The 23,005-nt window shown below is 42.3% G+C and overlaps 1 protein-coding gene across 1 annotated transcript in view; it reads left to right on the forward strand.

Moving 5' to 3' along the window:
• Positions 1-8,378: 8,378 nt before the first annotated feature.
• The window catches only part of LOC126195759 (uncharacterized), a 134,846-nt gene continuing 120,219 nt past the window's right edge, over positions 8,379-23,005 (forward strand). Inside the window, exons 1-3 of the mRNA XM_049934387.1 lie at positions 8,379-8,525; positions 11,544-11,621; positions 12,592-12,828. Coding sequence (XP_049790344.1) covers positions 8,379-8,525; positions 11,544-11,621; positions 12,592-12,828 — 462 coding nt within the window. The remainder of the gene's footprint in view (positions 8,526-11,543; positions 11,622-12,591; positions 12,829-23,005) is intronic.

A 23,005-nucleotide genomic window follows, 5' to 3' on the forward strand; every position in this document is an offset into this window, starting at 1 on the left:
ACTCAGATAAACTAAAAAATACCAGAACAATTAGTGAGAGATAACCTAAATTTTTTAAATATATTTCGTAGAGATGATACAAATTTAAAATATATTTTCCACTAGTTTGTTTCTGGTGATTTTAAGTTTGACAATTATAAAGAATATTGTAGTAAATGCTGGAATAATGGTCAGTTCGAATTTTTATGATAGAAATGACTAGAAAACTTAACAAAGGAAACTGCAGATATCAAATTGAAGATATTTTTATATCACCCATCATACATTAGAGATGATTTATTAATGTTCTTTATTTACAGTAAATGTTTGCAAAATATGACTCATAAGTTAGTAAAAAAGCTTGATGAAACAAAAAGAAAAAGAAGGAATTAAAAGAAGAATTTACAAAATGGAAAAGACAACCAAGAAGAGAATATGAAAACTATAAAAAAGAATATCAGCCTTGCAACACAAGGAACTGAAGAAGGATTAGATGACAATCGTTCTGAAAGCTATTCAAGAAAATTTAGAAGTTGAAAAACAAATGTTTCTTTATAACCATTATTTAGAAGAATTTAATGACATACCACCAATAAAAATATGCTTATAAATTAAGTGAATCTGAAATACAAGATGCATTGAATAAATACTGACGAAGAGAAAAAGAACATAGAAAGATAAAGAACAAAACTTTAAGGAAATAAATCTAAGTGGAAGAGTATTCAAATGTATCATTCACTTTGAAAATAAAATTTTTTGACTGAAACCTATTGGTTATCTTAAATATGTAGGTACATAAATTAACTATTGGTGAAAATATGTGCAATGCTACAGATGTACTGGCGAATCTTTTAACTAAAAAAACACATTATAGCTAAACCACTTAAATATATCTGATGTGTGAATTGATCGACAGATAAGCAGTAAATCATGAAGATGAATTAGCTGGAAATAAAAATCATCATGACAAAAAGGTAGGAATAATGCAAATGTTAACAAAAGAATTTTGTGACTTCATTACCAATAATCAAAAATGAAAATCATATATGACTAGAGTTTTAATACCTCGTCACAGACTTTTTGTAAAACTGAAAAACAGGGAAAAGATTGAGTAAATTGGATTTTAAATAATTTCCAATGACAGAGATGCATCTGCCAGGATTTTTGTACTGCAAACTGTTCACTAAACTAGATGGATGACTAGAACGTGGTGATATGGTCATAAATTTCTTAGAAGAAGCATACAACAAACATGACATTGCTTACAGAGATAATAAAGATTTAGAAACTAAATATCAAGCTGATGAATAACTTTAGCTAGCTACAGAAAAGAGAATGTTTGCTAAAGATGCATCACTTGGAGAAAAATTATTAGCAACAACAGTAAGAGGCATAATGTATGGGAAGAGGATATTGGGAATGGATTTGGATGTTGATGAAAGTGGGTGATGACTAAAAAAATAGTCTCATAACAATTTTTAGGCACACTAGGTCACAACGTCTAACCGTAATTCGACACATACAGATTTGTACCTGCATGCCTCAGCTGTCACGCTCCTACACAGCGAGAGGGTGTTCTGAGCACACTGGTGCACAGCGCACGTGACATCTCGGATTGTGACAGCCTAGAGGCTGAATTGCAGCTCTTGCAGCTCTTGCAGTTAAAACGGGCCCTAAGACCGAAGAAGCCGAGACCGCAGCCTTCCGAGGACGAAGACAAACAGGTTGCGACAGCGATCATACCATATGTCGGGAACACATCGGCAAAGATCGGCAGAATACTCAGAAAATATAATGTCAAGTGCGTGTTTCGCCCTCCATCCAAAATGAAAACATTATTAGGATCAGTCAAGGATGACTCAGCACACCGGAAACCGGGAGTTTACAGCATCCCTTGCCGGAGCGGGGAAATGTATATAGGCCAGACCATCCGGACGGTACAGGAGAGATGTAGTGAACACAAACGCCACGCAGACAACGCACAGCCGACCAAGTCCTCCGTGGCAGAGCACTGTACCTCACATGGACATGACATGAACTACGATGGCACAAAGGTGTTTCAGCAATCGAACACCTTCTGGGATTGTATCGTCAAAGAGGCAGTGGAGATCCGGTTGCATGACGAACTAATAAATAAAGACAGCGTTTTCCAATTAAGCACAGCCTGGGATCCCGCTTTAAGCATGATTAAAACACAACGACAGTCTACACGAAAATCCGCACCTGTCAGGACACCTGTACAAGAAGAAGCATTGTCACCACGACGGCAGAGTTCCGTAAGCGGTCGTGGCCGCGGAAGGACTGCGGCCCATGATCTGTCGCGGGGCGCCGCACTTCCCCACCACCGGCCGCGGACCGCTCGGAAGCGTCCAGCCGGTGGCTGCGGGAGACGGGTGGTGATTATATAAAGTCATCATCCATTAGAGATCAATCAAATATCAAGAACGCCTGAAGATGGCAAGAAGTTGCCTTGCCGAAATATCGCGCCTTTTGAAAGACGCTACCTGGTTGAAAACCCGACAAATTTTCAAGATTTCCACAGGTCCTAAAGATTATGATTTGGAATGTATTCTGAAGTCTTGTGTTGAAAATTCAATAAAAACAATAGAGTCTACACAGGAACTTAACTGCTGTTATTGGAGATAAAGCATTTAGAAATGAGAATTATACATAGAACCAATGTTGTACAAGAGCCATTTAGTAGCTTTCCAAAAATAATCGGTTTAATTGAATTGAAGAAATATTACTTCCCACATTTATTCAATAGCCAAGAAAATGAAAATTAAATAGGATTTATTGGAGATGTCAAAAATTATTGTGTTGAATCTATCAAACCAGAGAAAGAGAAATATGTCTCAAATGGGATCGGCAAAAAGTTAAAGGAAATTATATATGCATTAGAGGAAATGAATGAATGAATACTGAAATTCTGATGTAGATATATTGAGTAGAGATTGTTTAGAAATTGGAAAACAATTCATTGAATTAGCTAATATAGATCCATTATGTTACTTAAAAATTGCTAGAGTTTTCATGGCTGTATACTGATATAAATATTTCCCTAATAGAAAAATTGCTGTATTGAATAAAGAGCAGAAGCAAAACTATAGCGAAGAGTCTATTGCTTGGCTAAACTGTTTAAACAATAATAGTGTTCTACATGCTCTTAATGGTAGTGAAGTAAGTATATCTGGAGCAAAAGTAGATGTCTTTGATAAAGAAAACAGTAGTTTTCATCAATATCATAGCTGTTTCCGGCATGGTTGTAAAAATGTTTTAAAACTGAAATGGTAAACAATATAAATAAAGAATCGATGAATGACCTGTATCAAAAGACATTAATAAGAAGCACAAATATGCAAAATGCTGAAGAATTTAGTTGAGATTTGGAAATGTGAGTGTATTAACACAGTAGATTTTTATAATATTAATAAATTAAAAAAGTTGCCTAAGGTTAATGAACCTTTGAATCCAAAAGGTGCATTTTATGGTTGTCAAACTAATACCATAAAATTAAGAGATAAAGCAAATGGCATTATCATGACAATAGAATATGAGGGCCATTCAATAAGTAATGCCCCACATTTTTTAAAAAGCAGTTAATATACCTAGACAATCGTCCTTGTTGGTGCTTCACACTTCATGTTGGTTCTGTGCACCAGTGAAGTTTCGAAATGTTCTGCCAGGTTGGCAGAGCTGTAGTACAGAGTCAAAATGGCGTCTTAATACAACTCACATTACAACCAACATGCTGTTGTTGAATTATTCTGTGGAGAAAAAGAAACCATGATGAACATTCATTGATAGACGTACAATTGGGCGATGGGTAAAGAAATTTACAGCCTCAGGATATGCAGAAGCAGAGCTCCATGATCAGCCACACTCAGGACGTCCTGTGACAGTCATTCCTCCAGACATGCTGAATTCTGCAGATGCCATTATTCGTATCGACCGGCGATTCACAACTCGACAGTTGCCTCTAAATTTGTTGGTCAGCATTGGAAGTGCATCTGCAATGATCAAGACTCTCGGATGTTGAAAGAGGTGCTCATGATAAGTTCCACAAATGCTCGCAGCGGACCACAGGATTCAAAGAAAGGCCATTTCATCTGAATTGTTGGAGCGTTTTGAGACCAACAGGGAGGCCTTTATGTCACAGATTGTTAAGGGGGGCGAAAAGTGGGTGCACTACTTTGAGGCCAAAACAAAAAAGGCAATCCATGGAGTGGTATCAACCTCAATCACCAAAAAAGAAGAAATTCAAGACAACCCCATCCGCCAGAAAAGTCATGGTGACTGTCTCCAGGAATTCAGATGGCATCATTCTCCTGGATTTGATGCCAAGAGTGTCAATCATCAATTCAGAAACATGAAGACTCTGAATAAACTCAAGAAGCGTTTCCAACGTGTTCAATCGACACGAATCCAGCAGCAATCTTGCTCCAACACGATAATGCACTCCCACACACAAGTCTGAGAATCCAGGAACACATCGCCAAATTGGGTTGGGCATCTTTGCCTCATCCACCCCACAATCCCGACCTGGCATCGTCGGACTTCCATAGCCCTTGGGCCACTTAAAGATTCTCTACAGGGAACACACTTCGAAGATGACGAGAGTGTCAGTCATGCAGTGAAAACATGACTGAGGCTACAGGACAAGAGCTTTTACCAGCAGCGAATATATGTTCTACAATAACGTTGGCATATGGCCATAGAAGGTGATGGAGACTATGTAGTAAATTAGGACATGAACAACACATTTTGTTGTATATTTTCACCAATTTCTGACTCTTAACAATAAATACAGTATGTTCTGAGAAAAAATAAACGTGGGGAATTACTTATTGAGCGACCCTTGTATATTGATGTCTGTAGTCTTTTATCAACTGCAAAATATCATGAATATTATCTTAAGAGCCATCCAACAAAAATTTGTAGACCAAGACATTATACTAAAAAGGTAGAGATTTTATAAAATGGAAAGTGTTGGCACCTATAGGAGTGTAGAATCAAGTTTTGCCAAAAGAGATAAAGATCAATAAAATTGTAAAACTGCTCTTGTACTTATGTGTGAAATGTGCAGAAGAAAAAATAAATGAATGTAATCACAATGATGATGTAAGACGTTTTATTGGAACTTGGCCATGTGATGAAGTAAAGAAAGTCGTGGAAAGAATGATATAAAATGTTAAGTATCAATAAAGCGTGTGATTTTAGAGATAAAAGCAACATGTTGTTTAAAAATTATGTAAAACACTTCATGAAAATATAATTAGCAACCACTCCCCATGAGTTTGAACCTAATGAGTTATACCTCAAAACAGAGAAAGATAGTTGGATATTGCATTAGATCCTGATAAGATAAAAGAAAACCCAGAATAAAATACTGTTACATGATATGTCTAAATTCATTGTGGGGAAAATGTAGACAATGACAAAATATGAGTAAAACTGAGTATATTACAGATTAGCAACAGTTTTCTGAGATATAATTGGACGATTGATTAGACAATATTGATATAAATTTTATTAATGATAATATGGCTCAGATGAAAAGTAATTTCAAAGGTTATTATATAGAAATTAACATTGATGTAAATATTTTTATGACAGCATTCACTATATCAAATAGATAGCTCAGGTTGATAAAATTTTCTCAGTTTGACAGCCGAGTCAATGCGTTGTTCTCCAGCAACATTTCAACAGGTTTCCTACTTTCCATCTTCAGATGACAATGGCAAGTAAGGAACATGCTGAAACATTGCTGGAGAACAATGCATTGACTCAGCTGTCAACCCAAGAAGATTTTGTCATCGAGATTCGCCGAGAAAGCCTGCATTCTCATATAAGGCTTAGGTTGTTTGATATGTTAGATAAACTTGGAGAATCAGTTATGTAAATTGATACAGACGGGGTAATATAGAGTATATAGATGATGGAAAAGATACTGTGGAAACAGGTTGTACGCCAGGTGAATGGACTGATACGTTAGGAGACAAGTGGATTCAAATCTTAGCATCGAATGGATCTAAATGTTACTATTTTAAGAAAAATGATAGAAATACTGTGATGAAGATGAAAGGGTTTACTTCAAAATATAAGGATATTCAAAGGTTGAATGGCAAATATATGATTAAAGTACTTGAGAATGAAGTGAAAGAAAAGATACAATTAAAGTACAAGCTGATAACGAGCGATTTTAAGCCAAAAATGTAATCAACAAGTAAATTAAGAAAGAATTCTCATTTTAGTATAGTATAGTAAAGGAATAGTTCTAGATAATTATGAAACAGTGCCATTAGTATATTACAATTAAAATAAGATTTCTACATTTTCTAATGTAAAAATAAAATTTGTATTGGGAATTTTTTAAAACATTTATATAAATAAAGTAACTTTTTTCTTGTATTCTCTATTTTCTAAAACTACTTCCTTTCTATTTCTCTTCTTTAATTCATACTTTTGAGAATCATGAATCTGAATTAGAAAGTCAGAAATTTGAAAAATATCTTTAATACACCAGCTTTCATTAAATATAAGTAATGCTTCCTATCTTCTGTAGCTAATATTTTTTTTAAAAGTAATAATTATTATTTTAATATTCATATTTTGTATGTAGACTTTCGTTTTTTAAAATTCTGTTAAGCTTTTTTTGTTCTTCATGAGAATAAATATTTTATTTCTATTTTTGTCACCAGAGTTTTGGAGCATAATTCATTTTTTTAACTTTTTATGGTTGCCAATATTTTGTCTTCTTCATTTAAATAATTTTGATCCTTTTTTCAAATACGTATAAATCTTTAACAACTCCACCACTGGAATAATACTATTTTTGCTATCAATGTTGTCTACTTATAACATGTAACATTTTATTGCAATAAAAATTTTGTCTATTTAAATGGAGCCCCTCCTGAAGAAGCTCAATAATGCAAGCTATTCTAATTTGTTTAAAAAATAGAGATATAAATGTAATGGGTTGAATAACACTACTGGCTACAAATATTTCAATACCAGATGTGCAGATAAAATAAGACTGTGCTTAATAAAGAGTTTAAGATTCCTTTACTGAATGGATATTTGAAATCAATAGCAATTTAGGTTTCTAATTGTTTGAAGATGGACATGTTAAATTGAGATACAATGGATTAAAGGAAATGAAAGCTAATTCTAATGAATTTCATGATTTGGAATTTTTAGTTTAACTGAAATTTATGTTCAATTTTTTTATTATTGTGCCCACATTATTTTTTCCTGAGAAACCTGCTTAGTTCTCTCTGCATTGTCAGCTACGTCACAACGAATATCTGGTTCGCTACAGCTGAGGTCTGTAGAGTTTTACAAGTGGCGTAGGTTCCAAATATCCTGGAATACCACTACCCACATCGTTTAGTGCCTTGTGAACTTTTCGTGGAAAGACTTATACCAGACTGGACATGCATACTCTGCAGCACTTTGAGATGTTGCTAGTGTCGTCGTTCAGAGGGTTTGTGGTTTTGAGTCCTCCCTACTACCAGTGATCCTCGAAAGGATACTATTTCTGGCTTCCAACTTAATTCTCATATCCTTACAGTGCTGCCTGTATGATAGACGAAGTGATTGGTCTCTTTCTTGTTATTCAAATATTTCTGACAAGTTAATAGCAAAACGGCGTTTAGGCAATGTGATGATAGCTCAGCATAAAGAAGTTACATAAATTTTATTTTAAACAGGGCGTGAATGTTAATTTAGCACAATGATTGAACGAAAGTGAGAGTTCTGGCGCGCAGACCAGAGGGTAATCCTTCCATCTCCTGTTAAAACAGACGCTGAGAACACAAGTCAATTCAGTAGGTGGCAAAAATCACACGTTCGTCGGAACTGCGAGGTAGCATCTGTCGTTTCTACCTAACACTACTTCATGAAGTCATCATTCAGCTACTTCATCTTGTTCACATGAAATGTGATACTGGATGGAGGGCTATGGCTTCCACAGCCATAAATCCTACGCTAGACAAGAACTTGGACCGACCACTTCAACACATATCTGTTAGTCCATTGTGCAGGCTGAAAGCAATGCGTGTCACTAGTCCACTCAAGAGTGCTCTTCAGAGACAGATAAGAGTTTCTACGTATAAAAAGCAAATTTAACTGTGTAATATGTTTACAAAAAATACACTTTGTAGTGAAAAATGTTGTAACATTCGCCTATCTGTCTAATATTTAGTTTCTAATGTTCATGGCTTTATAACGTGGACCTTAGAGTTTCTGTCAGGGTGTCTCTAGGTTCAGAGCACAGGGAGGATGATCTTTCCGTAGGACGCTTTTCGGACAGCATCAGTTTGTTCTGGGAGTGAGAGACACTGCTGTATCCAAGGTGAGGGTAACGATAGTACCTAATATACTTCTCGTACGCACAGATGTGGCGGAGAGTCCTCCGGTGGTTGTGCTGCTGCGGCAGCACTGAGGGGGAGGAAGAGGACAACTTTCAGTTGGAGGAAGAGGAGAAGAAAGTCCAGCTGGAGGCGGAGGGCGCCCCTCCAGACCCAGTGGCAGTCATGCAGCAGGTGAGGCTCGTCGCTGTACGTCACTCCAGAATGCTAGCAGTGTTTGGGGGCAGACCCACTGTTCAGGGGATGCACAAAAATATGGGAACGCATTGCCACACCTAACAAGAAAACCCATGGTAATTAAATAATAGCCTCCAGTCGAATGGGAATGGATGACTATGCATTCTGTATGGTTCTCAAGCGGTCTTATACCAGTCTTTCTGCAAAATAGTGGCAATTTCAGGGAACAACGATGCAGGTGGATAGCAATCTCGCACCTGTCTCTCCAAAGTAGATCACAAAGGCTCGATAATATTGAGGCCTGGTGATGGTGATAACCAGGGGAGATGTGACAGTTCAACCCCGTGGAAAATAAAACCAGTCCTGGACGATGGGAACAGTTTGAACAGGGGCCCTGTTATCTTCGAGCACAGCATCGCCATTGGGGAACAGACGTTGTACCAGGAGATCAGCCAAAATGCTCATATAGCCATGGGCATTAATGCGACATTGTATAGTGATCGCAGGGGCCCATGAAATACCACGATACTGCTGCCCCAATCATCTCCAAACCCCCGTCGCTTTTCGCTCTTGGGATGTAAACTCGGCCATAAGTTGGAAACATTGTACAACATCACTGATTCGACCAGGTGACCTTCTTCTATTGTTCCACAGTCCAGGTCTTATGTCTTTGGCACCCCGTCTTCCTCTTACGGGCATTTTTGTCCTTGTTGAGTGGTTTTGGAATTCCCGTTAGCCCTGAAATTCTCTGCTAATGGAGCTTCCTTAGTGTTGTTGTGGTGCACATGGCGTTCGCGAGTGCCACGTTCGGTTCTGCAGTGACTTTTACTGCTGACTCTTCCTATTGTTCGTCGCAATCCTCTCCATGACCGTATGTCACGATCACTCAACACACGCTTTCGTCTCTGTTCTCACTTAGCGGAGGACGGTTTTTTTCGTTTCCCTGTACACGCTACAAACCTTCGGCATGGTGCCTCTTGAAACACCGAACACTTCGGCTACCATGGTTACGGAAGCACTCGCCATTTGAACACCAACAGTTTTCCCACGTTCGAATTCACTTAACTACGGTATAACATTGTTGTTACGACGACTGACATCTGCAACGTATTGAGGATATAGCACAGGTGCCGTTCGTGGTCAGAGACAACAGAGCAACCGGCAGGCTTGTCCAGAATAGCACAAACGTCTCTCAATGTTTCCATAGTCCCGTCCAACGCCTTTATACAGAAGAAGCCAGGCATTACATCTTACCGCAATTAGCTGTTCCTGCTTCTGCACCTGGACAAGCTTCCCTAGTGACATATACACAGCTAATCAAGGTTCAAGGAGACTGAGCTCTCCTGACAGACCCATTCTGCTCTTACCACTTTTCTACTCACTACTTGACACTCCCCACCTCCTCCTATACTGTTGGGTCCGCTTCTCGTGGCCTCAACTGGCCAGTTCCTTATTACATGCGGATAGAAGGATAACCTGATCAGACAGTACACTGGTGTGCAAAATTAAAGCCACAAACCGAAATTTTGAAAGGTTGCGTTTATTGTGCCACAAAACGGTATAATCATCTCATAGTACAGTAGAAACAACACAAAGAATACAGAACGTAAACAACTGCAACATGCATAATGGTAGACAAAAATGTCTTCGTGTTTTCCAACTTAAAGGATTTGCACACACATTCTGACAACTGGTTAAAGTGCTGAATGTGAGGTGTGACCACCTCTGGTGCCAACACAGACCAGACAAACGACGGGGCATGCTGTTAATGTTGTTTTCAATCTCATGTTGAGGCAAGAACGCCCATTCTTATTGCAGCTGCTGTCAAGTCTTGGTGAGTGGTTTGCGGATGGTGAGGTTATGCAACTTGTATCCACAGTGCATCACAGACGTGTTATATTGGATTCAAATCGGTAGAACTAGCAGGCCACGCCACGAGTGCAAATATCTTCCGTTCCCAGGGAAACATCAACCACCCGTGCTCTACGAAGTCGGTCGTTATCGGCCAGCAATACGACGTCTGGGCCCACAGCACCTCGCAACAACTGCACAGGAGGTCCCAAGGAAACCTCACGGTACCTGACAGCAGTTAAGCCTTGCCGATTTAACTGTACAATTTCATGAAGAGGTGTTCGAGTGGTCAACGTAACCCCCGCCCACACCATTAGGGGTCATCCTCGTTATCAGTCTCTTCCACAATGGTTGGGTCACGAAATCGTGTTCCGCGTTCCATCCAGATCCAAATTGGTCGAGAATCACTGTTCACACCAAATTGTGACTCATCAGCGAAAATAACAGTGGACGACAATTCGACCGTCCAGGTGGCGTCTTCACTGCTCTACTCTAGACGTTCCCTTCTGTGAAGACGCGTCAGAGGTACACATACAACAGGTCTCCGACAGTAAAGGCCACTCTTCCAAACCCTTCTGTACACCATTTGCCTCCATGAAACACGTGCAGTGGATGCTGCGAGCTCAGATGCCAGTTGCCGTGCAGCCAAACAATGGTTCTCTCTTTCTCATATTACACGTGGTCGGCCCTGCCCTGGTCTTCGGGACACAGTTTCGATCTCTATAAACTGTCGCCCATCTAATTCATATTCAGCCATCGGGTCACATCAGTTTGCGACTGTCCTGCTACCATTCTTCCCACGGCCCTCCACCGCAGAGACACTGGTAGGCGTCATCTCAGAAACTTGCCTGTGATATCTATATATTATTCATTTTGAGGTTGAAGCCAATTCTTGTGTCTCAGTAAGCAATCCAAAAATATGTGAACGTCGATCGGCAGTGGGCACAAGTGAAACGGAACATTGCTGCTTCGTGCTATTGGCAAGCATCACGAACCGTTGACATGGTATCGATTTGAAAAGTCTCAAGGAAAATTGAGATTAAGATGCAAACACGTGTTCTTAATATCGACACAGTCCAGTTTTAAGAAAATTTTCCCGTGTTAAATCTACATTCAGAGTCAGGTGTCGGCTACTATATAGCTAATAAACCCTTTTCTTTACAGGAGTGGCAGAAGTTTCTGCAGGAGTTCTACGCAGTCTACAGCGGACTGGCGGATGAGCTGTCTATAGAGTCACCAGACGTGAGTATCCCTACCTCTCTGGACTTGTGTCGTAACTGATAGTCGCAGATTCTTACAGCGCATGTGCTAGTTACAATTCGTACAGAGCCCATAATGATGCCATAAAATCTATTAACATTAAATCTAGAAGCACAGTTGGATGTTAGTTAGTATGTAGCTGATACAGTCCTTCGTCTACAGGAACGTGAGCTGTTTCTGAAGGAGTGTTTCGAAATGTACTGCAGGATAATGGAAGAGGAGCTAATGCAGTCAATAGGGGTGAGTGTTACTAACTCTGTATACTTCATTCTTAACTGTTAGCCATATATTCTAGGTAGCTTTTGTCCACAGCAGATTACACTGGTGAAGGCATTCATTTCTTCAGTCGCCCCAACCCCCCACGTAACCAAAAACATTACGTATATCCGCTAACTACATTTCTCTGCATCTATTCATGTCTATTGTGCACTCCGACGGACTTGGGCAAATCCAGCAGGACAATGCGTCACCCCACACGATCATAATTGCACTTGAGTGGCTCCAGAAACGCTCTTCTGAGTTTAACACTTCTGCTGCCCACCAAAGATCACTATGCCACGGAGACTGTCTGATACCGCGATGTTTAACAACATTTCCCTGTTATTTGAAACATGTCAACAAGGTAGGCTACATTTTCCTCACATTTAAACGTCAGTGATAATCAGAATGAGACATACTCGGTTTTCTTTTTCTTTTTGAATGGTTTCGTCATGTTGGTAGTCTGTGTCCAGGATAAAGAAGCTAGCATCACTGACCTCTTAAAGAGCCTAATAATTGTGTATTAAAACAGTCAGCAAATTTGAAAAAACCTGCACGAATACCACTTCACCATCAGTGAAGCAGTTTAACAACAGCTTTGCCCACCTAGAGTAGAAATTTACCACACATTTCCATTTACCTCAATGCCTCATCAACTGTCGTGACGTCACAAAACGTTGTCCTCGTCTTGCAGGAGACGGCGGCCCCTCCGCTCGCCGCCGCATCCCCAGCCCGCAGCGTTTCAGAGGCGCCGCACCGGAAGGGGAAGCGACGTCAGCGTCGTCGTGGCCGGCCTGCCGCCGCCCCCCGCAGCTCATCCTCCAGCAGCGGCGAGGCTCCGCGCACCAGGTGGAGGCCGCGGCGGCGCTACCGGAGGCGGAAGCTACGTGCGGGTCTTCGAGGCCGGTTCGCCGCCCCCGCCGCCGTCGCCGCCGCCCCCAGCAGCTCCTCGTCCGCCTCCGGCAGCAGTTGGGAGCTGCGGCGCTAGAGGCGGAGGCCCAGCCGACGGTGTCGCGCCTGCGTCCGCACCAGCGTGGGCGCGCGGAGGCCGGGAGTCAACAGGCAGATTCTGCGCGACGACTACAGACTGTGTTCGCGTACACAACAGTAAATAAATGGATCCCTCGGGTCCGTCTTGGCACTCTGTTGTTGTTCTTGTAGTTTCAGTCAGTGGCAGACCTCACAGCGACGATCGACATTACGAAATTGTTAATCGAATCGTTTCGTGGGAAGCCGCTGTGTTAGCGTCAGATCCCGCTAGACTATTCTGCGTGGAAATTTTAGCAGCAGCAAGCAACAGGTGCTTCACAGAGTCTCCCTCTGCAGCAGGGCGCCTCGCGTTTTTTTAGTGCGTTTCGTGGTCGTCAAACAGTTCCACGCCATGACTGACGACCATTTCCCAAAGGAGAATTCTGTTCAGAAAACTTAATGGGAGCAGCAAGGTTGCCATGGACACACCATAGTGGCAGTTTGCGTCAGGCGTCGCGTCGCTGTCTGGCGGCGTCAAACTTTTCCGCTGCTGCCTGCCGCTCTGAATATCCGAGCAACCACTCACAAGCGCAGAGTGTGACACGAGATGTCCTCCAGCAGCACATATACATATACATACGAATTGTCTGTAAAGCGCTAGAACGGACGTGCTGGACACTCTGAAATATTTCATCTGATTTTGAGGAAACTATTTCGTAAAGATATAGATTTTTTCACATCTCAAACTGACACCTTGGAGCGATAGTAAATTGGAATTCTTTTCGCTGTTCATCATAGTTATTGTTATGCATCAAAGTCAACACACAATACACGAAATCTTAAGAGTTTACAATGGTAAACATGCATTGTGTAGACTTTGTTCCATTTCAGGCCATACATTGCTCAATATCAAATTTAGATAACATATCGAGATAGTGTTATGTTGAAGGCAAAAAGATATTTCCGTTCTCGACATATTGGTTTGTATCTCTATGGGAGGGTCACATGGTACATTCAATTCTACATGCGACTTGGATGACCTATAGTCATAACATACGTTGTATTTCATGACCTTTGCTAGATACGGAAATGGCATTTTTTTACAAATGCTGATATGGCCCAGACACAAACTGTGTAATGCAATTAATACCATAAACTTTTTTATCTATCGAGGTATGGAAGCAGCTGCAGTTTTTTCGACGCAACCATATACTTTTTTGGAACTGCAGTTAATATCTTGTCAAAGAAGAATACAGTGACAGAACACAAGTTTATATTTACTACAACCTGTGTGGGCTACTGAGCTCTAATCAAAACCTGTTATGTGTTATGTCACAAGATGTAATCCCTAACTACACCTTGTGACCCTTTCAGTTTGCATCAAGGCCTTTTCTTTACTTACAACCTTTTAATGCTTTACAGCTGCGTATAACGACATCGGCTTCCAAATTAATTTTCTAGCATCGTTATTGAAACGGTCTTCATAGGCAGGCGTCTGATAATATACTTCAGTTTCTTTTACTAAAAGATGATACATCCAACGTGCTATCATCCCGTGATGCAAACTGTCAGGTAAAATTCCCTGTCCACATCTTCAAATTACAAAGGCCCTGGAAACATACAGAACACAAGATGAACGTTCCCACTAACTTATTAGTCATTGTGTATGGCCAAAGCTGCTATAGTAATTAGCTTTGACGTTCTCATTTTAACTTTAGATTCGTTTCTCATTCAGTAAAATATCGAGTGTGCTTAAGATTAACCTACATCCCCAACACCGATGATAACTAAAAATAGTGTTACATCAAATCAGTTCGCCCTGTGGTCGGCATGCGAAGGGCTACATGGTTTTTTTTATGTCAGCAGATTTGTTTAACTTTTATGTTGAAGTGTTGAACGAAACTGAAGAAGAAAAATTCTAGGGTTAAGTTTTGCAAAGATCGACAAAGATCTATTGATAGGGCTTAAGATTAAATTAAAGGTAGAAGCCTGAATCGTAGTAGCTAACTGATAATGAAACACTGAAGAGTGCAGAAGAATTAAGCAATTCGGGCAGCTTTCAACTAAAATTTCACGCTACAGCTGAGCAAGGATAAGTAGAAGCAGCATCGAAAAATCTTCACTGCCCTTAAACAGTCGAGCAGTATTGACGGAGTCACTGAGGTGACAAAACTCAAGGGACTGTGATATGCACGTACACAGAAGGCGGTAGTACGGCGTACACAAGGTATCAATGGGCAGTGCACTGGTGATGTAGTCATTTGTACTCAAGTGATTCATGTGGAAACGTTTCCTGTGTGATTAAGGAGGTACGACGTGAATTAACAGAGTCTGAACAGGGACTGGTAGTTGGAGCTACACGCACTGGCCATGCTATTTCGGAAATCGTTAAAGAATTCAATACTGCGAGATCTACAGTGTCAAGAGCATGTCGAGAATACCAAGATCCAGGCATTTCCCCCCACCACGGACAACGCAGTTGCCGACGACCTTCACTTAATGACCGAGAGGTGCTGCGTTTTCATAGCTGTCGGTACTAACAGACAAGCAACATTGTTTGAAATAACTGCCGAAATCAATGTGGGACATTTCCGTTAGGACAGGACAGCGAGATTTCGCACTGATGGGCTACGGCAGCAGACAGCCGACACGGCGCCTTTGCTACCAGCATCACGTCCCCTGTCGCACCTTTCCAAGGCTCGTGGTCATTTTGGTTGCACCCTAAACGACTGGAAAACCGGGGTCTGACCATGTGAGTTTCGATTGCAGTTGGTAAGAGCTGATGACAGCATTCGAGTGTGGTGGAGATTCCACGAAGCCATGGACCCTCGTTGTCAACAAGGCGCTGTGCAAACTGGTGGTGGCGCCATAACCATGTGGGCTGTGTTTACATGGAATGGACTCGTTCCACTGGTCCAAGTGAACCGACAATTGACTGGTATGTTGTGGTACTTGGAGACCACTTGCAGCCTTTCAACGATAGTATTTTTATCGATAACATTGCACCATGTCAATCAATGGCCACAGTTGTTCGCAATTGGTTCGAACAATATTCTGGATAATTCAAGATAAAGATTTGGCCACCCAGATCACCCGACATGAATGTCATAGAACATTTATGAGACATAATCAAGAGATCAGTTGGTGGACAAAATTCTGCATCAACAACACTTTCACAATTACGGACGGCTGTAGAGGTAGAATGGCTCAGTATTTCTGCTGGAGACTTTCACTAACTGCTTTATGCTGGGCAAAAGGAGATCCGACGTGATGTAGGCAGGTATCCCACGACTGTTGTCTTCTCAGTGCAGCATACATAGAGCGGTTTTATCCAGAGATGAGCGATCACACTCCAAGAATAAAAGACATTTTTCGCACACAGTAAATCTGTTACCCCAAGAACAAACAAAATTATGACTATGATGACTCATGTTGGCTCTACCGACTATAAAGTAATGCTGTACGTGGTATGGTTGTAACATGAAGTCCTGTTCGGTGGAGACACAGGATTTTCTCCGAGTGTCTGCACACATCGCCTTCGTCTCGTGCGTTACGTGGCAGAGCCGCAACGAATGCAGCAGATGTGACACTTGTGACTTTAGTCCCTTCTTCACAAATCCTGTTGAGAGCTAACTGGCAACCCAGGCAGTGTATCCACTACATACTGTGGGACATCGCTGGACTGTATCTTACCGTTTAGGGTGTGAACAATATGACTGTGTTTATGACATCATGAGAACCAGACACCAACTCCCCGGGTCTCGAGACTGGACGCTTGACTTTCTGAGCAGGACACTCTGAAAAACGAGTTCACTGTATGTATTCAATAAGACGCTCTCAATATGCAGCACTGGCCCCACTCGAGATCTGTTAACAAGAACACGTTCCAGGCGCCTGAATCAACTGGACTGCACCAATACACCAAATCAGTGAAGAAATTCGCGATGATCATTTTGTCCTGAGTCGACACCACTTCAAATAGGAGGTAAAATAGATAGTATTGTTGCAAATTGGAAACACTTGTATAAGGTTCATATTTATGTCACAAAGCCAACTTTAGAGCAGATCACTTATCAAGGAAGCAGCTGCTTCTTTATGGGCAAGTTCAAGTAAACGCGATGAAAAGCAACCAATGATAAGAGATCCTAATATAAAAGGCTCAAAAAGAAAACGTTTTATCCTACTCTCATTATTTGTATACTTTGAGTGTTGCTGATCACCAACCTCTTTCTTGATACTCTTTTGCCTACAGAAAAATGCTACGTACAGTCACAAATGTTCTGCAGGACAAAGTTAATATTTATTCCCAGTGCAGTTGACTTTAGTGCACTGTGTGTCAAATCAAGAAGTCATTCACGTAATGTCACTTTACAGGCAACATGAGTTATCAGTGTGGGAAGCCGATCATCGAAATGGCGTACACATAGCGACATTATTCGAACATTAGACAACTAACATGAGATGCAAAACACTGAACATCTGCCTCATCATGGTCCCTGCACTCATAAAGGTCCTAGCTGCTGCCTCCTAGCTATAAACTGTGGCTCCTAGGTACATCGAGGAGAATGCAGAAGTGCTTCGCGCTGGCTTTCTGGAGGCATCCGCGAAGGCTGTGTCAACACAAGACAGTAAGCAGTCGTCTCCGGGCGATCGGCTTGGCCTCTAGCTGTCCATTACGAACCAGACCATGGACCATCCTCGCCATCCCGTGGACTGTGGTGAGAGAAGAACGTGGGTGAAGGAACTCCAAGAACGGAAACTGAATCAGTTTGTGTTCTCTAGCCCTGATGACCATGGTAGTTGGGAGTGGTCGTGGCCAGGTTCCATCACACATCTGAGGCATGATGTCCCATAAGATGATTGGGGGGAGGGGGGCGTCAGTCATGTGTTTGGCTAGTACCGTCTACATAGGTTGGATGATGCTCCTCACTAATTGGAGGGCTGTTCACTACTGCGATAGTATCCTCCAGCCTATTATCCAGATCTTACAAGGAGATAATGCACGAATACACCACGCCTGCCTCGTGAACATCTTCTTCCAGATGGTGGGAATTCAGTGAATGGAATGAATTGTAGTATCTCCTCACAAGAATCCTACTCAGTATGCTAATAACAAGCTGTAGCTTTCACTGTGTAATCATAGAAACCCTTCTCGTACAACGAATGACATAGGAAGGCAGAGTGCATTTACTTTGGTTATTCAGAAGACTTAGACTTTCATTCCTTCTCCACTTGTATTTAAGCACACATGTGCTCATGGACACGCAAGTTACACCATTTTTGAGCAGTTTATAAAGAGAAGGGTAACAAGGAGTTTACTTCTGTTGTGTTCACCAAAGGACACTTGACATTAAACGTAAAGGTGACAGGAAGAGAATCAACCGTCACAGAAGGTAGTTGCTCTGATTGATCTTTCTTACTAAGCACACAGCATTTGTCACAATGCAAATTAGATATCATCAGCAATTTAAGGCAACCAGAGTAAGAAACACCCAACAATAATTTATTAATAATACTAGACTTTTTTTGCAACTTTGCTTGTATATGCATTTGACATACACAGTAACATCAAGAAAAAAGTGACACTCTATGATAGCCGATATCAATGGAACAAAATGACATACCGTTACAGTAATACCTTGGGGTGAAAGGTTATTTTATGTGTTCAAAGTGATTCCCTATTAGCAGCCAAAGAACGTCACTGGCGCCGAACTTTTGACCGAACTACAGCTATCAGTTTTGCTGATGTGATAGCCACACAGGACGTCTCGATCATTTCTCGTAGCTCATTCAGTGCAGATGGCTTCTGTGGATAGGATAAACTTCGTTTTTCAGTATCCCAAATAGGTATAAGTCAAGAGGCGTAAGATTTGGAGACTTCTGTGGCTACTCAACAGCTCCTCTTCAACCTATCCATTATCCAGGAAGATTTTCATCCAGGTAGGCTCTGACATCTCTGTTGTAGTGAGGTGGAGCGCCATCTTGTTGTAGTTAAAATCTTTCATTCCAAACACCTCTCAGATGGCGGATAAAACAGGTGTTTGCAGCATATGAAGATCCACCCCACCAGTTACGATATCTTCAAAGAAGAACTGGGCCAAACAAAACACATGATGGAAGACCATAGCACACATTAACACCCACTAGACTAACATGTTTGTCCACTTGAAGTGGAGGGTTTTCAGGATCCCAGTGCACACAGCTGTGGAGGTTTACAGTACCATGCAGTTTGAATTGCGCCTCGTCAGACCAGAAAACCACCCCTGCAAACTATTTATCCTCACGAAGCAAGCCTTCAAATCACTCTCAGTACCCCGTCCTTCGATACAGGTCATCTTCGTTCACAGTGTGCAGCGATCTTGGAGTCTACACTTTCCACTTCACAGCCTTCAGAAATCGATGTACGCTTGATTAGCTTACCTTACTTTTACATGCACCCTGCTTCATAGATTTTTGAATTCACCTGGTAAAATGATACGACACAGCATTGCTGAAAGCTGGATTTGTTGATGCTTTCAATCGGCTACACCTTTCCTAATGCATATCCTGAACATTACCGTCGGTTTCATATTCATCCCAAATATGATGAAGTGTTGTACATGTTGGTGACAGTTCTGTACACATTACACTATTGCTGTTGTACCTCCATCATGTTTCTGTACTTCCAGTACTAATTCAGTACGGCCTTGCATTGCTCAAATGACAATCTTCATCATTCATTGCTGCACTGTCATCTGCTGGAAAACGCGCGCCGAAATCTGTTGAGAAAACAATGGACTACACCACCATGCAAAACTGCTATGATGAGTTATTTTGTTCCAAAGATATTAACTATGAAAGAGTGTCTAAATTTTTCTGGACCCTTCTGTGTATTGCAGACGTCTCCTCTTCTTCCTCTCTCCTATCTCTCTCCTCACCTCATCGTTCCAGCTCTATATTTCCATCCCATCCTTCCCAAGCTGTTTCTCCATATCCTTCACTACACCTCTTCATCCATCTCCTTTCAGTCCCTCTCTCCAAGCACGTTTTCTTCCCCATCTCTGTTTCCACATTCTCCTCTCCTCTCTCGGTCCATATCCTCCTGCCCCTTTTCAACCTATCCACAACCGTTCTACCGCCTCCAACTGCTTCATGCATTTCCCCCTCTCAAAATATATCTCCCCTCCCCCTCTCTTTGTCTACCCCCAGCTCCCTCAGCTTTCTGTGCATCATCTCCACCCCTTCTCCCAGTTCATCACCTCCTCTCTGTCTAACGCATCCTCCCCCCCCCTCCCGGTCAGCTGAGTCCATCAACCGATGTATCTCATGCTGGGATTGCCAATGCTACATGCATAAGATGGCTCCAACCCTCTCTCTCTCTATCTCCTCCTCCCAACATTTTCTATATAACTCCTCCATCCCCCCCTTTTGTCTATTTCCTCCACTCACTCTCTCTGACCATATCCTGCATCCCCTCTCTCTGACAACATCTTCCTACCACCTCCCTCTGACTACATCTTCCTATCCCCTCCCTCTGACCACATCTTCCTACTCCTCCCTCTAACCACATCTTTCTACACCTCTTCCATCTCCACCTACCCCTCTTCCTTTTCCACTTGCCCACTAGCCCTCTACATACGACTTCCACCCGCCTCATACTAATTCCATTCTTCCCCAGTGTCCATTTCCTCTTCCCCGTCGCTATATTCATCCCCCCTATCAATCTCACCCTGTCCCAAGTCATGCCCATCAGCACATGTAGCCTCTGCAATACAATTGAATAAAGCAAGCAGTTACTACATCCAGCTTGAATAACATTTCTGCATCTGTAAGATCACGGATGATGTGCAGCACCATGCCTTTCTGTTAGCTAATGCTGGCCCATCGGTGTTTCAACTCATCAAGCAGCTTCATCCCAATGCTGAGCCACAGGCCCTCTCATACACCACCACTGAGGGTAACCTTGACAAATACTTTGAATCCCATAATCCACATCACTGCAGCCCATCACAAGTTCTTTACTTACCAGAAGCTATCCTGAGAGACCTACTGTGAATGGATTGCCCATTTCAAGGCCTCTCCATGGAGTGTAGCTTTTCTTGTTCCAGTAGTTAGTGTCATTAGCAGTATGCCTTCTATCTGGTAAGGGAGATGGTGGTGGTGCATTCGCCCAATGAGGCTCTCTGCCAAGACCATCTCAAACTTAAGGACTCTTTGTTGGATGCATGCCTTTCCATTTTCAGAGCCTATAAACAATCTTTCTTTCTTTGAGATGGAAAAATTTATGGACTTCTCGATGACGCAACGTACAGAAGGATAGAAGGATAACCGACAAGTCGCCTTCAAAGAAGAACCGTTGAATTTCTTCACAGTACCTTTGATGGAAAAACTGCCAAGAAACTTCGACCACGAGCGGCTACCAAAGGTCCACAAGGAGGGGACACCTGTGCGTCCAATAGACAGCAACATGGGAGCAGCAACCTATGAACTAGCCTAACACCTGACGGGTCTCCTTAGTCCCTTTGTGGGAAAATGCGAACACCACATCCGCAGTTCCATCCACTTTGTGCAACATACACAAGAACTTAGGCTCCAGGATAGCGACTTGTTAGTGAGCTTCGACGTAGTGTCCCTCTTCACTAGGGTACCACTGAAAGACTCTATCGATCTGATACTCACGAAATTCGACAACAACCTAACAAGGCTCTTCGAGTTCGTGCTCACCTCAACATACTTCCTGTTCGACGGAAATTATTATGAACAGACAGATGGCGTCGCCATGGGATGCCCGCTTTCACCGGTTGTAGCCAACTTTTTTATGGAGAATTTCGAGGAGAAGGCAGTAGAACAAGGAAAACAAAAGCCAACTTGTTTCTTCCGCTACGTGCATGACACGTTCGTTGTTTGGCCACATGGATGGGACAGCTTAAATGAATTTCTGGAACACCTCAACTCGCTGCACCCCAACATACAGTTCACGATGGAGGTGGAGCAGGATCGTGCCCTACCGTTTACTGACGTCCTGGTGGAACGGAAACCTGACGGCAAGCTGGGACACAGTGTATACAGAAAACCTACACACACCTAAATGACTTCAGTTGCCACCACAACTCCCAGCGTGAAGGCGTCTTGCGCACACTTATTCACAGGGCACGATCGATCTGCGATCACAAGAGCCTTCCAGCAGAAATGCAGCACCTCCAGACAACGTTTCGGAAAAATGGATAAAACCAAAAGCAAATAAGACGCACTCCGACAGACTGCGCCAAGAGAACAAGAAGAAGAAACAGAAGAACACAAGTCATTGGCATGAACCCCTTTGCCGGAACCACCTCAAGAAAAATCGGTAGAATCCTGGGGAAACACAATGTGAAATGTATATTCCGACCTCCTGCAAAATCCTAGACTCTACTAGGTTCAGTGGAAGATGACCTAGGTCTTCGAAAACAAGGTGTTTATCAAATTCCATGTCAGTGCAGAAAATCATACATTGGGGAGACAGTCCGCACTGTAGAAGAGAGGTGCTGCGAACACAAGCGCCATACCGAATTACGCCAGGCCACTAAATCAGCCGTGGATGACCATTGTATGAAGACCCGCCATACTATGGACTATGAAAAAACAAAAATACTCTGTCAATCCTCCTACTTCAGGGACTGCGTTACTAAAGAGGCCATCGAAATCCAACTACAGGACGGTATAATTAATAAAGACAGCGGCCTTCAACTTAGTCAGGATTGGAACCCTGCAATCAGCCTGGAGAGAAAGATGCGGTCCCAGAGATCGAGGACCGCCACCGACGGCGGCAGCAGGGAGACTGCAGACCCCAGTTCACACCCAGGCGCCGCTTCCCCCACCACCTCCAGCAGCCGCCGCGCCGGCCGCGCAGGCCGCCACCGAAGGCACCGAGAGAGAAACGGGTTAGGGGGTAACGACTAGTATATATAGGGCGCCGAGAGGAACAGCACAGCATTCGTCAGGAACCACCTGAAGATGGCAGCGTGCACGTCTGCCGAAATATTCTGGAGAAATTACGACGCTACCCGATCGGATACCCGAGAACTGTTCAAATTGGAAATACGCCAGGAAAACTTCAGATCGCATACAGATGGAATAGATTTGGTGAGGAACTATGTATTAGACAGATGTACGGGACTATA

This window comes from Schistocerca nitens, chromosome 7 (genome assembly GCF_023898315.1).
Source record: "Schistocerca nitens isolate TAMUIC-IGC-003100 chromosome 7, iqSchNite1.1, whole genome shotgun sequence".
Classification (NCBI taxonomy): Eukaryota; Metazoa; Arthropoda; class Insecta; order Orthoptera; family Acrididae; genus Schistocerca; species Schistocerca nitens.